Below are 15,914 nucleotides of genomic sequence, written 5' to 3'. Positions count from 1 at the left end.
TCATGGTGATTGGGTGATGGTCAGATAAGGTCATTGACTCAATTTTTGATTTAGTCAATAGAGGTAGGTCTGGTTGTGAGAGAAGAAAATAGTCAATTCTAGAATACTTTTGGTGGACATTAGAAAAGTAGGTATAATCTTTGGTCTGAGGGTTTAGAATTCTCCAGACATCATGCAATGCCAGCTCCTGGAATTGGTTTTTAATTTGTTTCAAGGCCCTATACGTTAAACTTGAAGTTCCATTTGAGGTATCTATGAGAGGGTTTAGGGGGGTGTTGAAGTCTCCTCCAAGAATGAGGGTGCCAGAGGCGAAAGTTGTCAGTAGTTCTTTAATTTTGCGGAAGAAGGCTACCTGTCTAACATTTGGGGCATAGATGTTGGCGATAGTGATGGGGTGTTGGCCCAGTTTCCCTTTCAGGAAAATGTATCTCCCTTCAGGGTCTATTAGGGTGTCTATTGTCTGGAAAGGGGTCTGACTTGATATCAGTATCGAAACTCCTTTTGTCTTACCTATAGGGTTAGTAGCATGTAGGATTACCTGGAATCGTTTGTCTCCTAGCTTTGGGATTTTGTCCGATCTGAAATGAGTTTCCTGAATAAGAGTAATGTTAGCTTTTTGTTTGTGTATTTCATTAATTAGTTTGGTCCGTTTTTCCGGTATGTTAAGTCCTTTTGCATTGATTGAAAGTAGTTTCAGCGATAGAGGTATCGCTTGCGCTTTGTTAGAATTGTCAGGAGGCATCTTGAGATTAAGTGTCTCGAGAAGAAACAAAAAAAAAAAAAGGGGAAGGGGGGGGGAAACCCCTTGGGTGTGGTGGGTGATTAGGGGGCAAAAGAAGACAAAAAAGTATTGTATATAGGGGCAGGGAGGGGAGAAACCGGGGATAGATTTAGGCTCGCTAATCTATCCTAAATGTACAATAATCCGGTTGGGTCAAGGGGTGGGATAGAGAACACCCCTTGTGTGGAGGCGTGGTCTAAGTAGAACCCGGGTTATTCAAATAGAGGGGAGTGAATCTCTCCTATTGGTTTTGTAGTTTCACTCTACTCGCTGGCGCACAGGGGCAGTGTTCCGACAGATAAAGAAAATGTAAATACTTAAAATTGGCCAATAATTGTTGCTAGCAGTATGTGTATAGGTTATATTAATTAAATTCACCAGTCACTAATGCATGTTATGTCCTCTTACCCTATTCATCAGTCTTATAATTGAACTTAGGGTCAAGGTACCTTACAGGCTACATCTTTTAATGTTATAGCAAACTTTTAGCTAATGTTTCGGTGATGTTGTCAAACTTCCGCCTTCAAACACGTGAACTATAAGCTATGGTGGATACTTAAAGGAGTTCTCTGACCTAAAACTTTTAACCCCCGCTGTGCCCGGGCTGTAAAAATATACAAAATAAACTGTCACTTACCTGCCTACGATCCCCCGTTGTTCCGATATCGCCGTCCCGTTCTCCGGTCCCGATCTCTTCCGCTTCCTGTGTGTCGGTGACTCATAGTGCGCTCAGCCTATCAGCGGCCGCGACGGGACATTGCTGCGGCCGCTGGAAGCGGAAGGGGCCCGGGACCGGAGAACGGGACGGTGATATCGGAACAACGGGGGATCGTAGGCAGGTAAGTGACAGTTTATTTTGTATATTTTTACAGCCCGGGCACAGCGGGGGTTAAAAGTTTTAGGTCAGAGAACTCCTTTAATAATTGGACTTGTGCAATATTATTAGCTCGCCACTGGAGGGCAGTGTTTGCCTATAAATGTTTAGGTTGTCAAGTAAAGAGGCTGTATAAAGGATTTTAACACACTACAGAAATTAAATGCAATTACACATTTATCCACTTCACTTTTTCCTTAGAGGATGTTATATGTTTACTGAGGCACAGGGCAAAGCCCATATGCCTAGTAAACCATAAGATTATGATCCGCTAACATGGTAATAAAGTGAGCACAACTCAGCGTAGTTTAGAACATGACCTCATCTACTTTCTTAGTTGAATTTTTTTGTTGAAGGATTCCCAGTTTTGGGTGCCACCACAACTTAATAATGATCAGGCTGGGGCTCACCCAATACTCCTGCTCATCTGAGTAGCAAATTCAGAACGAAATATGTAACATGTCGCTGTCCTATACTACGCCTTATTCATATACATATAAGAATAAAAAGTTTAAACTGAACAGTGTAGTGCTGAACAGATGCACTAAGTATATCAGTAACATTAACAAAAACAACCCTCTATAGGTGACGCCAGGTATCCAGTAAATGGGTTGTGCTACCCCTATCCTCCACAGAGTGTATATCCGTGGATGGTATGGATACCATCCCCCCACCCCCACATCAAAGGAACGTGGGTTGAAAAGAGCTTTTTCCTGTCACCATGAGATCTAGACATCCCTGGTCACCACATCATAGGCTATACCAAAATTATTATCGTAGCTATGGATATCTATACCTTAGACAACTGTCTCCAGCTTTGTTTTTTGTGGGTAATGCAATAAAAATTGTGAAATATAATGCATGCATGACCCTTGTGTTTCTTTCCTGGAGTGAAGAGCAAAGTTGTTGTCATACCTACGTACGCAAGTCCACGCACTTTTCTTGGTATATATTCTAGTAGTCTCTGCCGTTGCAGCGTCCTTCTCCCTTCACCGTTGTCCTTATTCCTCTCCTTACCCTGCTTCCACATACGTGTAGAGCGAGTCCCCTGCGAGCAAACAATAAAACACAAAGAGAAAGCGGCAGCGCTGGGCTCTACAGGAAGAAGATGGGACAGGATGAGAGAGATCAAAATCAGAGCAAAAAGGGGATGAATGTAGGTCTGGATGATGTGGAGATTGTGCAGGTTATGTGAGGGCTGCAGGACCCGGCGTCAGAAGGAAGAAATCCTGATATTCAAGTAGTTGATCTGGTTGAGGCATGTATCAATGCTGTATTTCAAAAGCAGCGTACATCTGTGGGATGAAGTCAGGAAAGTCATTGTTACCTTCTTGGGTTTAGATGAGTTAGGTGTCCATCTGGTCATGCCGATCCATCCGGTCTCTTCGTCTTGGTGGCGAGTCGCCTTGTCCTCCCTGGGCACCGGCTCCCCTATTGTGTTGGGGAGTTAGTGATCTGCGACGGCGATCTCTGTTTCTTTGTGCTCTTGGGGTGCTGTTAGAGGACACCACAATCCATGGATCATTTAACATAAATGATTCGTACCAATCTGGAGCCTCTGTGAAGGGGACATTTAACGCATCACAGAATGGTCGGATATCTTCAGGTGTGCGCAGAAGTGCTGTATGGCCTCTCCATGTGGCTGAAAGGCAGAATGGAAATTTCCATCTGTAGGGAATTCCCCTGGAGCGGAGCATTTCTGTAATGGGACGCAGAGCCCTGCGTTGTCTCAAAGTGATATTTGATAAGTCCTGGAACAGTTTAATCTCCATTCCATTATAGATGATTCTGTTTTTTTCTCTAGCTTTTTTGAGAATCGCTTCTTTAAGAGGAAAGTTCACTAAACAGCATATTATGTCTCTTGGCGGTTCATTATCCCTTCCCCTGGGCCTGAGAGCTCTGTGGATCCTTTCAAATTCAATGGGGGATTCTAGGGGTCTGTCAAGCAAATCATTAAATATTTACTTTGGCTGTCTGTTCAACAGGGTTCTGATCCGCCATTTCTGGGACCCCTCTAATTCATATATTATGTCTCCGCCCCCTATTGTCCAAATCCTCAAGATGGCGATGAATTTCAATTAAATGGGTTAGGTGCATGTCAGTATGTCTTTGCACCTGCTTTATGGCATCTGCATGACGTCCTGATGTTTGCTCCAGTGCCCCTGTTCTTGCAGCCATCCCCTGTATCTCTGCCCTAATCTCTGTAATGGCGGCAGAGAAGGAGGCCTTGATGTCTGTAGTCATGGCCTGTAAGTTAGCCTGCAGATCGGCGAGGCTGAGGGCTTGTGGGGGTTGAGTGGAAGGGGATGTGAGGCTCTGTGAGGAGATTTGAGCGATCGCGCCGCTCGCGCTGTGTCCTGGACCGCTGTGTGGGGTAAGGGGTTTACTCGAGGCCGCGGCTTTTGGGCCTTCTCCCGGCGGTGTCCGGAACATCGCCGGAATTGTGGCGGTGGATTGATGGCCTGGCTCCATCTGTGCCCTGGCAGGTGGGTGGCTTAGTACTGCTTTTTGTACGCCCGGATTCGTACCTTAGTGGCCGATGGCGGCGGATTTGTTCCCCTGTGCGCCGGAGGACTCGGCTCAAGCGTCCATCCTGGTCCGGAGTTAGGCCACGCCCCCTCGGTGCGTTCTTACTCACCAATATTGACACTCCTTTTGACTTGGAGTCACTATTGGTTGCATGAAATGCCCTTGTAAAGTATGCGTCCGTCAATTTGGGTGCATGGTGTGTCTTGAAATGTGTTTCCTGGATAAACACGAACTGGGGCCTACCTTTTTTCAGCTCACGAAGAAGAGTGGAGCGGCGTTCCGGGATATTCAGACCCCTGATATTGTGTGAGATCATGGTCGGTGCCTTTCCTAGCGAAGAGAAGGCCATTGGAGCGGGTCAGGAGGAGACGGTTCAGGAGGTTAGCTGTGTTGGCAAACAGAGACAAAATCAGGTTAATGCAGATATAATGTACAGTGATCGGCAGTGGCTAGGTCAATCCCCCCCTCCCTGAGGCCACCGGTCGGGGTTGAGGAGAGGAAGGGTAAGAGGGGAGAGTTGGGTATAGAGGGGGCAAGAAGAAAGAGATAGAGAGGATAAAACAGTAAGAGAGAAAGAGAAGCAGGGAGCCGTACTTGTACGGCGTGGAGCAAGATAAGAAATGGGTACGTCCCCTGAGTGGGTCACCCCACCCAGGAGTGTGTAACTCCTATGTGTCTAGTGTCACCTGTGTCCTTAAAAACCAGGAGCACGGGGACACTTTGTGGGGTTATAGGGAGGCACTTGAGGAGACGGTAGAATTCCACCTGAGATACAATCCAACAGGGACTGCAATTAGCAGGAAAAAATTCAAACAAAGAGAAGGTGAATGACTGCACCACTGGCAGCCGCACATATAAAAACAGAAAAAAAAATGTGGGTCTGGGGCCTACATAAAACAGCAAGGGGATTTATACATCCTACTCAGTAATAAACTATCTGGCCCTCAGACTGAGCTTAGTTCACACCCGACCTGGGTATTCGGAAAAAGGTAAAATAAAATAAAAATAAAAGCAAAAGAGAGGACATCTTATAAACTGATACTTATCATATACCATACAATGAGAGCTATGTAGAGGCTCTTCATAAGAGGAAGTACTTGAGTAAAATAAGGGAATAATAATAAAAAAAGAGGTAAAAAAAAATAAATAAATGAAAAACAATCACATAAGTTCACTTAGAGACACTTCCTTGGTGAGGAAACATCTGCAAACTGGATGCAGGAAGAACGCTGCAAGAAAGGGACAGCCCGGCTATCGTGGATCTGTTCTCGGGCAAAGAGCTTCCAGTATATCCTCTTGTGATTACAGTCCATATGGTAGGACAAGCATTCGCGTCTCCCGAGGATGATGATGGAGGGGGGGGTGGGGGGGGGTTTAGTAGTCCGAGTCCCCATAGGCTGTGTAGATAAAACACTGTCAGTTCACTGTAGAATTCAGCATGCGTCGAAAGGCAGAAAAAAGAAAAACAATAAACAAAAAATGGAAAATCAAAATTGGTCAAGAAGAGGCAGGAGGCCCGATGTGACTCGGAAAGGCCCCAACAGGATCAATCATCGTCATATTCCGGATCAGGGACAGCTGGACGTCTCGGGGTCTCAATCCTGGAGCTGCCCGCCTTATTCTGCTTCTGCCGTTTGGCCTGCCGCTTCTCAGGCGTGGATTGCGGTGACCTGAGATGGACCGGAGGTAGGACAGGGTGCAGAAATTTGGCGTACCAGTCAGGGAGATCTGTCGGTTCCAGGTCTAGTGCAGAGCAGAAGTCTGGCAGGTCGGCCGGTGTACGGAGGACTTGTAGCTGGCCATTCAGGGTAACCGCAAGAGCAAATGGGAAACGCCATGAGTAGCGAATGTCCTTGTTCCGCAGCTTTTCCAGCAGGGGGCGCAGCGCACGCCTGTTTTTTAGAATTATCTGGGAGAGGTCCTGGAACAGCATTATGTTTTCCCCATTGAAGGCAATGTGGTCATTTCTCCTAGCCTTTCTCATAATTTCATCTTTCAGGGCGAAGCTTTGAAAGCAACAAATTATGTCTCTCGGTGGGGCGTTGTCTGGTCCTCGCGGTTGAAGGGCTCTGTGCGCCCGTACAAAGTCTATTGCTGTGTCCTCCTGTCTTTCTAATAAACTGTTGAAGACCCTCTGTAACGCCGGTATTATCTGGTCATGGCCCACTGATTCAGGTATCCCCCTTACACGCACGTTACACCTGCGCCCCCTGTTATCCAAATCTTCTATGTGTCTATTCATTTCTATTAGGTGCAGGGCCTGAGCAAGCGAGGTCCTCTCAAGCTTGTGTATGGCTTTGTCCCTCTGTTTTCCAGCAGTCTCAGCAGTGGCCATTTTATCATTGAGCACCAGCAGGTTTGACTTCAGGTCAGTGATCGCTGCTGAGAAGGTGGACTTAATGTCCGCAGCAATCACTGACATGTCAGCAAAAGTTAGGGGGAGATCCGATCTCTTCTTACCCCTGTCTAAGTCCTCAGCGGCCGACTGCGAGTCTTCACTGAACTCTTCCTCGTGGTGCGACGGCGCCATCTTGGATTTTGGGCTGCTAGCCTGGGCCGGAGTTTTACTTTTAAAAAGCTCCGTAATGTCCCTCGCCGAGTGGGGTGCCGCTCCACGGCGTGTGCGAGAGTGAGGGGTGTTGTGGAGCTTCTTCCCGGGCATCGGGGTGCCGGTGGTCGGGTGGAGAGCAGTGTATGGCTGCCTATGTCAGCGGAGCTCCCTCAGTGTGCGGCCGTCTTCATCGCGCGCCAAGCCACGCCCCGCTGAGGTCTTTTTGATCTCAGATCTCATATTTAAGAGGACCTGTCATGCTTGTTTCTATTACAAGGGATGTTTACATTCCTTGTAATAGGAATAAAAGTGATCTATTTTTTTTTTTTTTTTTTCAGTGTAAAAATTTATAAAATAAATAAGAAAACAAACATTTTTTTTTTTAAAGCGCCCCGTCCCGACGAGCTTGCGTGCAGAAGCGAACGCATACATGAGTAGCGCCCGCATATGAAAACGGTGTTCAAACCACACAAGTGATGTATCCCTGCAATCGTTGGAGCAAAAGCAATAATTCTAGCCCTAGACCTCCTCTGTAGCTTAAAAGATGCAACCTATAGAATTTTTTTAAACATTGCCTTTGGAGATTTTTAAGGGTAAAAGTTTGACGCCATTCCACGAACGGGCGCAATTTTGAAGCGTGACAAATTGGGTATAATTTTACTCGGCGTAACATTATCTTTCACATTATATAAAAAAATTGGGCTAACTTTACTGTTGTCTTATTTTTTTATTAAAAAAAAATATTTTTTTCCAAAAAAAGTGCGCTTGTAAGACCGCTGCGCAAATACGGTGTGACAAAAAGTATTGCAATGACCACCATTTTATTCTATAGTGTGTTAGAAAAATGAGTAGTTGAATTATTGTTAATTAGGATTTTGTTGTCTAAATATTTGCTTTGCTCCCAAGACTTTGATTTGGGTGTATTCATGTTTGCAATATGGTCTTGAATGAATTTGTTATGAAAAATTATTTTTTGTGTGTGCAAATTAGCAAATCCTGGTTGCAATCAATGGTTCGCATTTGTGGGAGTGTTTTGTAGTATAGTGGCCCATAGAAAATGTTGATTCTGAAAGGAAGGTAAAGGTTTTCTGACAAATCTGTTGAGGTGCTCTCATTTGTACTGAGCAGAGTATATAAGCAGTTTCCTTCCCAAACCTTTTAGCCTCGAAATCCTTTGTAACGTTTATTGTACATAGATTTTAAAATGATTTAATTTTCTTAACCCTAAAAGGTAAACTTTAAAAAGGCAGCCGTTTTTGTATTGTTTCCTGATTTTTGCCTGGTCTGGCCAGCTTTAGACATTTTTAGGTAAAACCACAAAAACGCATAGGCCCGGATTCACATACATTGGCGCATATTTATGCCGGCGTAGCGTATCTAATATACGATACGCCGACGTTACGCAGAGAGGCAAGCACCAAATTCATAAAGCACTTGCCTCCCAAACTGCGCTGGGTTCCCTCGGCGTAAACCGTCGCAGGTGGAAGTGGGCGTGAGCCATGCTAATGAGGCGTGACCCAATGCAAATGATGGGCCGAGTGCCATCCAAGTACTTAAAACGTACGGCGCATGCGCCGTCCCGTGGACGTATCCCAGTGCGCATACTCACAATCACGTCGGAACTACTCCCTAAGATACGACGTATCACAGCCTACGACGTGAACGTAACCTACGCCCATCCCTATTCACGTACTACGTAAACAACGTAAAATACGACGGCTGTATTGCCTGGTCCATACTTTTGCATGGGTTGCGCCTCATATATGGGGAATAACTTTACGCCGGACGTACGACTTGCACAAACCGCGTATATTATGCGCCGGGCGCAAGTACGTTCGTGAATCGGCGTATTGCCCTCATTTGCATATGTGCATAGAAAATCAATGGGAGCGGCAAATGCGCCCAGCGTAAATATGCACCCACGTTACGACGGCGTAGGCAAGTTACGTCGGTCGTAGGAAGCCTATTTTTAGGTGTATCTTAGTATGTGGGTCGGCGCATAGATACGACGGCGCACATTTGTACTTACGTCGGCGTATCTTGAGATACGTCGGCGTAAGTGCTTTGTGAATCCGGGCCATATTGTGCACCCTTCTCTTCCTTTGTGTACATTTTATTAGTGGGCTGTACAGGCGTGGCCTAGGCTAAAAGGATATTGTCTTTATTTTTTTAGAGTATTAGCCATGCAACATGGTTCATATTAGAATTGGCTTTTGTGAAAGGACATCAAATACTCAATGTGTGCCAAGGCAACATGAGTTATCAAAGCGGTGGAAGTTATACTGTGGTTTACAGCACAGTCACTGCAGTTGCTTGTACCACTGACACACAGTATCTTTGCAACCCTGAGAAGCTTGTGATTTGTGAGCATGTGTCGTGAATAAACCACAGAGTCCTTGATTGTGTAAGGATGGAATGATATTATATTAGAGATGTGACTCACTTGTTCCTTTTATTTACAGAAAGCTCCAGTGATTCTGACTGTGATACAGATGATGATGATGATAGCTGTTCCAGCAGCTCGGACTCTGAAGTGTTTGACGTGATTGGAGAAATAAAGAGGAAGAAAGCTCATCCCGACCGCCTCCATGACGAGCTGTGGTATAATGACCCTGGTCAGGTTTGTATCCGCTCTACTTAACATTTGCCTGGAATGACGTGAGAAGCAGTGTTTCTTGTGAATAAGTATCCGAACATTTATTATTGAGCATCTAATGTAAAACTCCAGTCCGATTAAGAAACAAGATTTTCAAAAAAATTCAGTTGTTCAAATCATTTCATATAACTGCTAATTATTGCTCACTTCAGTGTTTATTAGCCACTGTTCCATTAAAAACAGAAGTGGTCATTATTTTTCTGTGCCCATCTTTGCATAATGGAGCCAGATCATGGAAAATGCTCTTTCCATTGTAGGTGAACATTGTTTAAAATGCAAGTCCAGATTTTTTTTTTTTTAATTAACACTTACCTCTAAAATTTAAATGTATCCTGCTTACAGTTTGTTTAATATTTCCTGTAGAGCTGTAGGGATGACCATTTCCTTTACCACCAAACCTCAGAATGAGCACTGGGGGCAGAATTTTTCAGTGACAACAGCGCCTCTACCTCTCCCTCCAGCCATGGTGGTACCTCAAAGTGTCATGCAAAACAAATCTCTTCCCAGTGTCATGTGACTACATAACATGTTACCAACACAAGCCTGTGCAGCAATCTCTTCTCCTAGGCTACTTAAAGTGGAGTTCCACCCATTTTTTTATGTTTGTCTGTGCTGCATGCTCTAATCTCATAGTGTTCAGAATGGACAATTTTTATTTAATTTGTTGCTTGTAAATACCTTTATTTTGTAGTCCTTCATTACTTCCTCCTCCTTATTTGCCTAGGCTATTTGCAAGGGTTTCTGGGATAGGCATCATGTTTCCCAGTAGTCCTTGCAAACCTGACTGAAACCTATTACATTGCTTGTGCACTGAGCATGTGCGAGATATGCAGAGCTGAAATCCAGGAAGTCATACAGTCTGGCTTCATGATGCCCACACTTAAGATGGCCACGGTCTATTTCTAGATTATAAACTATTTAAATGCTGTAACAACCTAACAAAACGGACCTTAGTTTACAGACTAACTTTACTAGAATACATTAAGCTTGTGTATTACAGGGGTATTTATATTTAAAAAGTGAAATTGTGGGTGGAACTCCCCTTTAAAAAAAAAAACAAGCCAGGTCATGTGGCCTCATTTCAGAAGATGATTTATGGCTTTGTTAGTGTATTTTTATAGGATGATTTTTAATGCACGTATTTGAGGCTTTCATCTCCAAACTATGATGTCTTGATGTCAGACCTCTTGAACTATGTTAAGCTGTGGACAACCCCACCACAACCTTGCATCTGTATTAAAGTGTTTGTTGCCCTAAAAAAAAAAAAAAATATATATATATATATATATATATATATATATATATATATATATATATATATATATATATATATATATATATATATATATATATATATATATATATATATAAAATCCTGTTTCCTTAAAGCATATTATACAGCACAGTGCTTTTGCTGTGTAATTTGGCCCCCTGTATAAACTAAAATAGCTTGCTGAACTTGAGTGGCTATACCCACCCCCCTGTAAACTGACCATGGTTTATAATTGTGCCCTGAGACCATGGTCAGTATACGCGCCTCTGTCGTCTGCTCTCCCCCCTCCCCTCCCCCTACCTGTCAGCTCTGTCCACTCCTGAGCCCCCTATTCTGCTGTTATGATAATGCAATACCTTGCTGCAATCCCCTCTGCTATAGGAGTTAATGTCCCCAGTGTATGCATTTTTATTTTAAATGCCGCTGTGTACCTTATTTTCCAGACGCTCACGTGACTTGACGTGACTGGCCGCCTCTCTCCTTTTTTCCTCTGCTCCTCCTTGCTAATGTCAGTGGGGGTTTCCCAGCTCCTCCCACTTTGCTGTCAGATCATGAGAGGAGAGAGGCGTACAGTCATGTACCTAAAAGGAGGTACGCAGCAGCATTTTTTTTAAATGCATGCTCTGGGGACATTATTTCATATAGCGAGGGGGGGGGGGGGGGATTGTAGCAAGGTTATTGAGTGGCTTAACAACCACTTAAAAGGAGTGCTGTGGTCACAGCATACACTTAATTTGTATAACATCAGCATTGTAATGGCAATACGAACAATAGTTAATTTTGAAACTCTTATATAATTACTTGAAAAATATCCTTTCATGTTGTGAGTGCTGCGTGTCTGCTGACCAAAGCTTCCTGGATTCCCGACATGTTTTGCAGCTTCTCCTCTGCTGTTGACGTTCAATTTCTAAGGATTCTATAGTACCTTGCTGCTTGCAAGCAGTGCTTATCATACTGACTCTGCCTCCTGAAACTCCTTCTCCCAACACCGCTGTAGTTCAGAAGGCAGGCTCTGTGAAATGTGCGACACAGCAGTGCCTACGCACAGTGCATCATAAATTTGTGTCACAGAATTCAAGGAAATAAATCCGTGGGGCTCTTTTTAATTCAAGTTTACAAACTTCAAGATCATTCAGATTAATAGGAATAGGCTAGAAATGTTTGAAATACAATGCGAAAATTAAGAAATGTGATTTTCAACTTTGACCATGGATATGATTTATGGTTTCTTTGGTGCCATTTTATTTGATCTTACAAATACATTATTTCTTTAGTGGTGCATTCTTTAGGTTTTTAGATTGAAATGCCTGTTAGTTTGTAACTTTGTAAATGTTTTGTTAAATGCCTCTTAAAAAAACAAAAACTTACCGATTGTTAATTAGATCAGATTCTCTATATAAACCCAGAAAAGTGGGAGGTTGAGTTTTCTCCTTTTTTTTTATTTATTTTTTTAGATTCTTCTTTCTTTCTTTTCTTTCTTTTTTTAACTCTGCATAAGCTGGGAGTCTGTTACAACCATCATCTGTTCTTTTGGTAAAATAATACTTTCTAAGGTTCCTTCTGCTAATTTTGAGGAATTTTTTTGGCAACTGATCTTGTGTGATATAACCTATATATAATATACAAGCAACATCTGCTATGTGTTAATTTACTGCAGTAATTACCGTTTATATGTTATTGTGTGTTTAAAAAAAAAAATGAAAATAATTTCCAGTTTAAAAACTGGCAATTCATGTAACAAGATCAAAGGCATCTGAGATTCGAAAACGACAAGTGCCAAGACATAACTTAGTGTAGAGGCAAGTATATTTTCTACTTAATGGGGCTGGTTTACATCAAATGGATCAAAGAAGCAAAAGTGGAACGCTTGCCAATAGCAAATAATGCTTTAACTTTCAAATTAAGCACAATATGTAATTGGTTGCTATGGGCAGCTGCTCCAGTCGTCTTTGCTCCAGCTTTTGTAAATTGGTCATGGTGTCTAAGGTATACGACTGATGTTATATAAAGCAAATATAAGAAAAGTGTCTCTAAGAATCTCAAGAGGGCACCAGATTATTATATATTCCTCCAAAAAAACTGTAGGAGCTAGTTTATTTAAAATATATATATATATATATGATTTCTGTATTAAAGGGGTTGTAAAGGAATTTTTTTTCCCCCTAAATGGCTTCCTTTACCTTAGTGTAGTCCTCCTTCACTTACCTCATCCATCGATTTTGCTTTTAAATGTCCTTATTTCTTCTGAGAAATGCTCACTTCCTGTTCTTCTGTCTGTAACTCAACACTGTAATGCAAGGCTTTTTCCCTGGTGTGGAGAAAGCCTCTTAAGGGGGGAGGGGGCGAGCAGAAGTGTCAGGATGCCCACTAACACACAGCTCCTTTCTCTATCTGCAAAGTAGAGTGTCCTGACTTGCCTGCTCGCCCCTCCCCCCTCATGAGGCTTTCTCCACACCAGGGAGAAACCCTTGCATTACGGTGTTGAGTTACAGACAGAAGAACAGGAAGTGAGCATTTCTCAGAAGAAATAAGGACATTTAAAAGCAAAATGGAAGGATGAGGTAAGTGAAGGAGGACTGCACTAAGGTAAAGGAAGCTATTTAGGGGGAAAAAAAAATCCTTTACAACCCCTTTAATACAGAAATCAAAAAAACAAACAAAAATTTTGAAAAAATCTTTTTATTTTCTTCAGTTTCTGTCAGTAAATTTTTGTAAATAGTACTTTTTCTTCTTCACTAATGGGCTCTGATGAGGTGGCACTTATGGGCACTGGTTAGGTGACACTCAAGAGGCACTATTATGCCACACTAATGGGCACTGATAGGTGGCAATGATGGGAAATGATGGGCAGCACTCATTAAAAGGCAGCACTGACTGGCACCAGTAATGAGCATCAATTTGTGTCTGATGGACACTGATTTGTATCATTGGTGGCACTCATGGGCATTGATTGGCACTTATGGACACAGATTGGTGGCACTTCTGGGGCTTTACTGGAATCAGGGCACTGATGAACAATGCCATGATTACATGTCCTGTTCTCCCCTGCAAGGAGATGGCTCTGATTGGCTCTCCTCGCCACATTCTCTTGCCAGTGTAAGATGAGCTGATTAACGACACTTCCTGTATTTACATGTGACCAGCTGTAATCGGACACATCTGATTACATGGTTAAAGAGCTGCGTCAGTGGCTCTTTACAGAGATCAGGGTTGCGCAGTGTCCTAGCAACATGGTGCTGCGTGCCCCCGAAGTCGTTTGGGAGCGGCGGTTCGTGTGTGCCGTCATATGATGTCCGCCCAGAACGAGAGCCGCACCGTCCCTTCGTCATTTGACGGTGGGCGGGCATCAAGTGGTTAAGCAGCTTGATGTAAGGCCAGTAGTAAATAACACAGAGTGCAGAGGTCAGAAGTAAGTAAAAGGGTTTAGGTGCAAGCAACACACAGTGCATGGGTCAGGACAAAGGTAACACAGAGTGCAGGTACTACAAGTGGATATTGCAGAATGCAGGGGACAGGAGTACGTATTGCAGAGGTCAGAAGTATTACATAATACAGGGTTTGGGAATACAGATTGCAAAGTGCAGGGGTTGGGAGTAAGTATTGCAGCATTCAGGCATCTGGAGTAATTATTGCAGAGTTGCAGGGGTTGGGAATATATAAACAAATTGCAGGGATCGTAAATAAGTATTGTGGCATGTAGGGGTCAGGAGTGAGTATTGCATAATGCAGGGCTAACAAGTATTACAGAATGCAGGGTTTGGGAATACATATTGCAGAGTGAAGGGGTCAGCAGATTGCAGGGATCACAAAGAAGTATTGCGAGGTGCAGGGGTCAGGAGTGTATAACACAAAATGCAGAGGTCAGTTGTATGTAATGCTGAGTACAGGGGTCAGGAGTAAATAATGCAGAATGGAATGCAGGGGTCAGTAGTATGTAACTCAGGGGTCATGAGTAAGTAACACAGAGTTCAGAGGTTAGTTGTGAATAATATAGACTGCAGGGATCAGTACCACAGCACCTTCCTTTTCTATTGTACTCATTAACCGACTGACTTTTTCCATCAGAAATTCCGATAGTGTGTATGTCCCATCGCATTATTTAAAATTCCGAGGAATTCTGTTGAAGTTTAGATGTTCTTTTGGTCTGACAAAGGTCCGATCGTGTGTACGGGGCATGACACACTCTCTTTTGTGCCACTGGAAATACTGATTTTATGTGAATCTGTATTTCAGTCCTGTATGTCAGTATGCTGTTTTCACCTAAAAAAAATTATTTTTTTCTCTACTAAAATGTTTTGGTACATAATTGTTTTGATTTTAATTTAGTACTTAAAAACACTTTTTGCAAAACTGTTAAGTTAAGATTACACTGTGTAATGAATCTCATTTCCCTTATTTATAAGAAGTACCTTCTAAATGTACGATAATGAGAAAATTGCTATTTTATAGCACTGAAAACGTGCCAGTAAGATTCAGTAATTCTCCTAAAATGAATGTTAATAGTTGTTCAAGTACTTTAATATAAATTCTGACTTGTTTTATGTATTTCATTTTATTATCCAAGATTTCTGCATTCATAATTGGGGAAAAAATTGCTACAAGTTTATTTTGCATGAGTTCCATGTTCATGTTAACACTGTGTAAACAAGAACATTTGCAAGGATTTCCTCTTTTAATTAAGAGTAACATTCAGAAACTTTATTAGACACAAACTTTAATGTGTTTTTACCCAATTTATTTTTTATTTTTGCAAGGTTTGATGGTTAAAGGGTTGTTAACCCACTCCAGCTAAATCTGTACCATAGTAAGAAATTACCTCTGCCTGTGTAATGTAAAAAAAAATCTTCTGATCTGTACCTATATGAGCTCCGCTCCGGTCTCTCAGCTTACTTGTCAGCTCTCTTCACTCTCCAGCTCACAGCTGCAGTGGGCAGGGCTGAGCAGTTCCACTGACATCAGCTGGGGAGAAGAGAGAGAACCGTGTGTCAGTTAAGCACCCCGAGTGGAGCTCATATAGGTACAGATCGTAAGATTTTTTACATTACACAGGCACAGGGACGCTTGTTATGGTACAGAGGGGAAAACATGACTTGGCTGCAGGTATGAAGGGGGGGGGGGGAACTGGTGAAGGCAGACAGGCAGGGAGGGGGACAGAGAGGACGCAGGAGAGCAGATATACTGTGGATAACAGAATCGCGTAAATAGACCACAGTGTCAGGACTCAGCCTTTTAGATGTTAAAGGGGGCTAA

At 42.9% G+C, this 15,914-nt stretch overlaps 1 protein-coding gene across 3 annotated transcripts in view; it reads left to right on the top strand.

Annotated features, from left to right (window-relative positions):
- DROSHA (drosha ribonuclease III) overlaps positions 1 to 15,914 on the top strand; it is a 478,288-nt gene that overhangs the window by 101,092 nt on the left and 361,282 nt on the right. For all 3 annotated transcript variants that reach the window (XM_040353574.1, XM_040353573.1, XM_040353575.1), the window contains one exon: positions 9,198 to 9,355. In XM_040353574.1, coding sequence (XP_040209508.1) covers positions 9,198 to 9,355 — 158 coding nt within the window. The remainder of the gene's footprint in view (positions 1 to 9,197; positions 9,356 to 15,914) is intronic.

Source organism: Rana temporaria, chromosome 5, assembly GCF_905171775.1.
Source record: "Rana temporaria chromosome 5, aRanTem1.1, whole genome shotgun sequence".
In the NCBI taxonomy this organism is placed as follows: domain Eukaryota; kingdom Metazoa; phylum Chordata; class Amphibia; order Anura; family Ranidae; genus Rana; species Rana temporaria.
The sequence above is the reverse complement of the archived record's forward strand: the minus strand, read 5'-3'. Positions and strand labels throughout refer to the sequence as shown.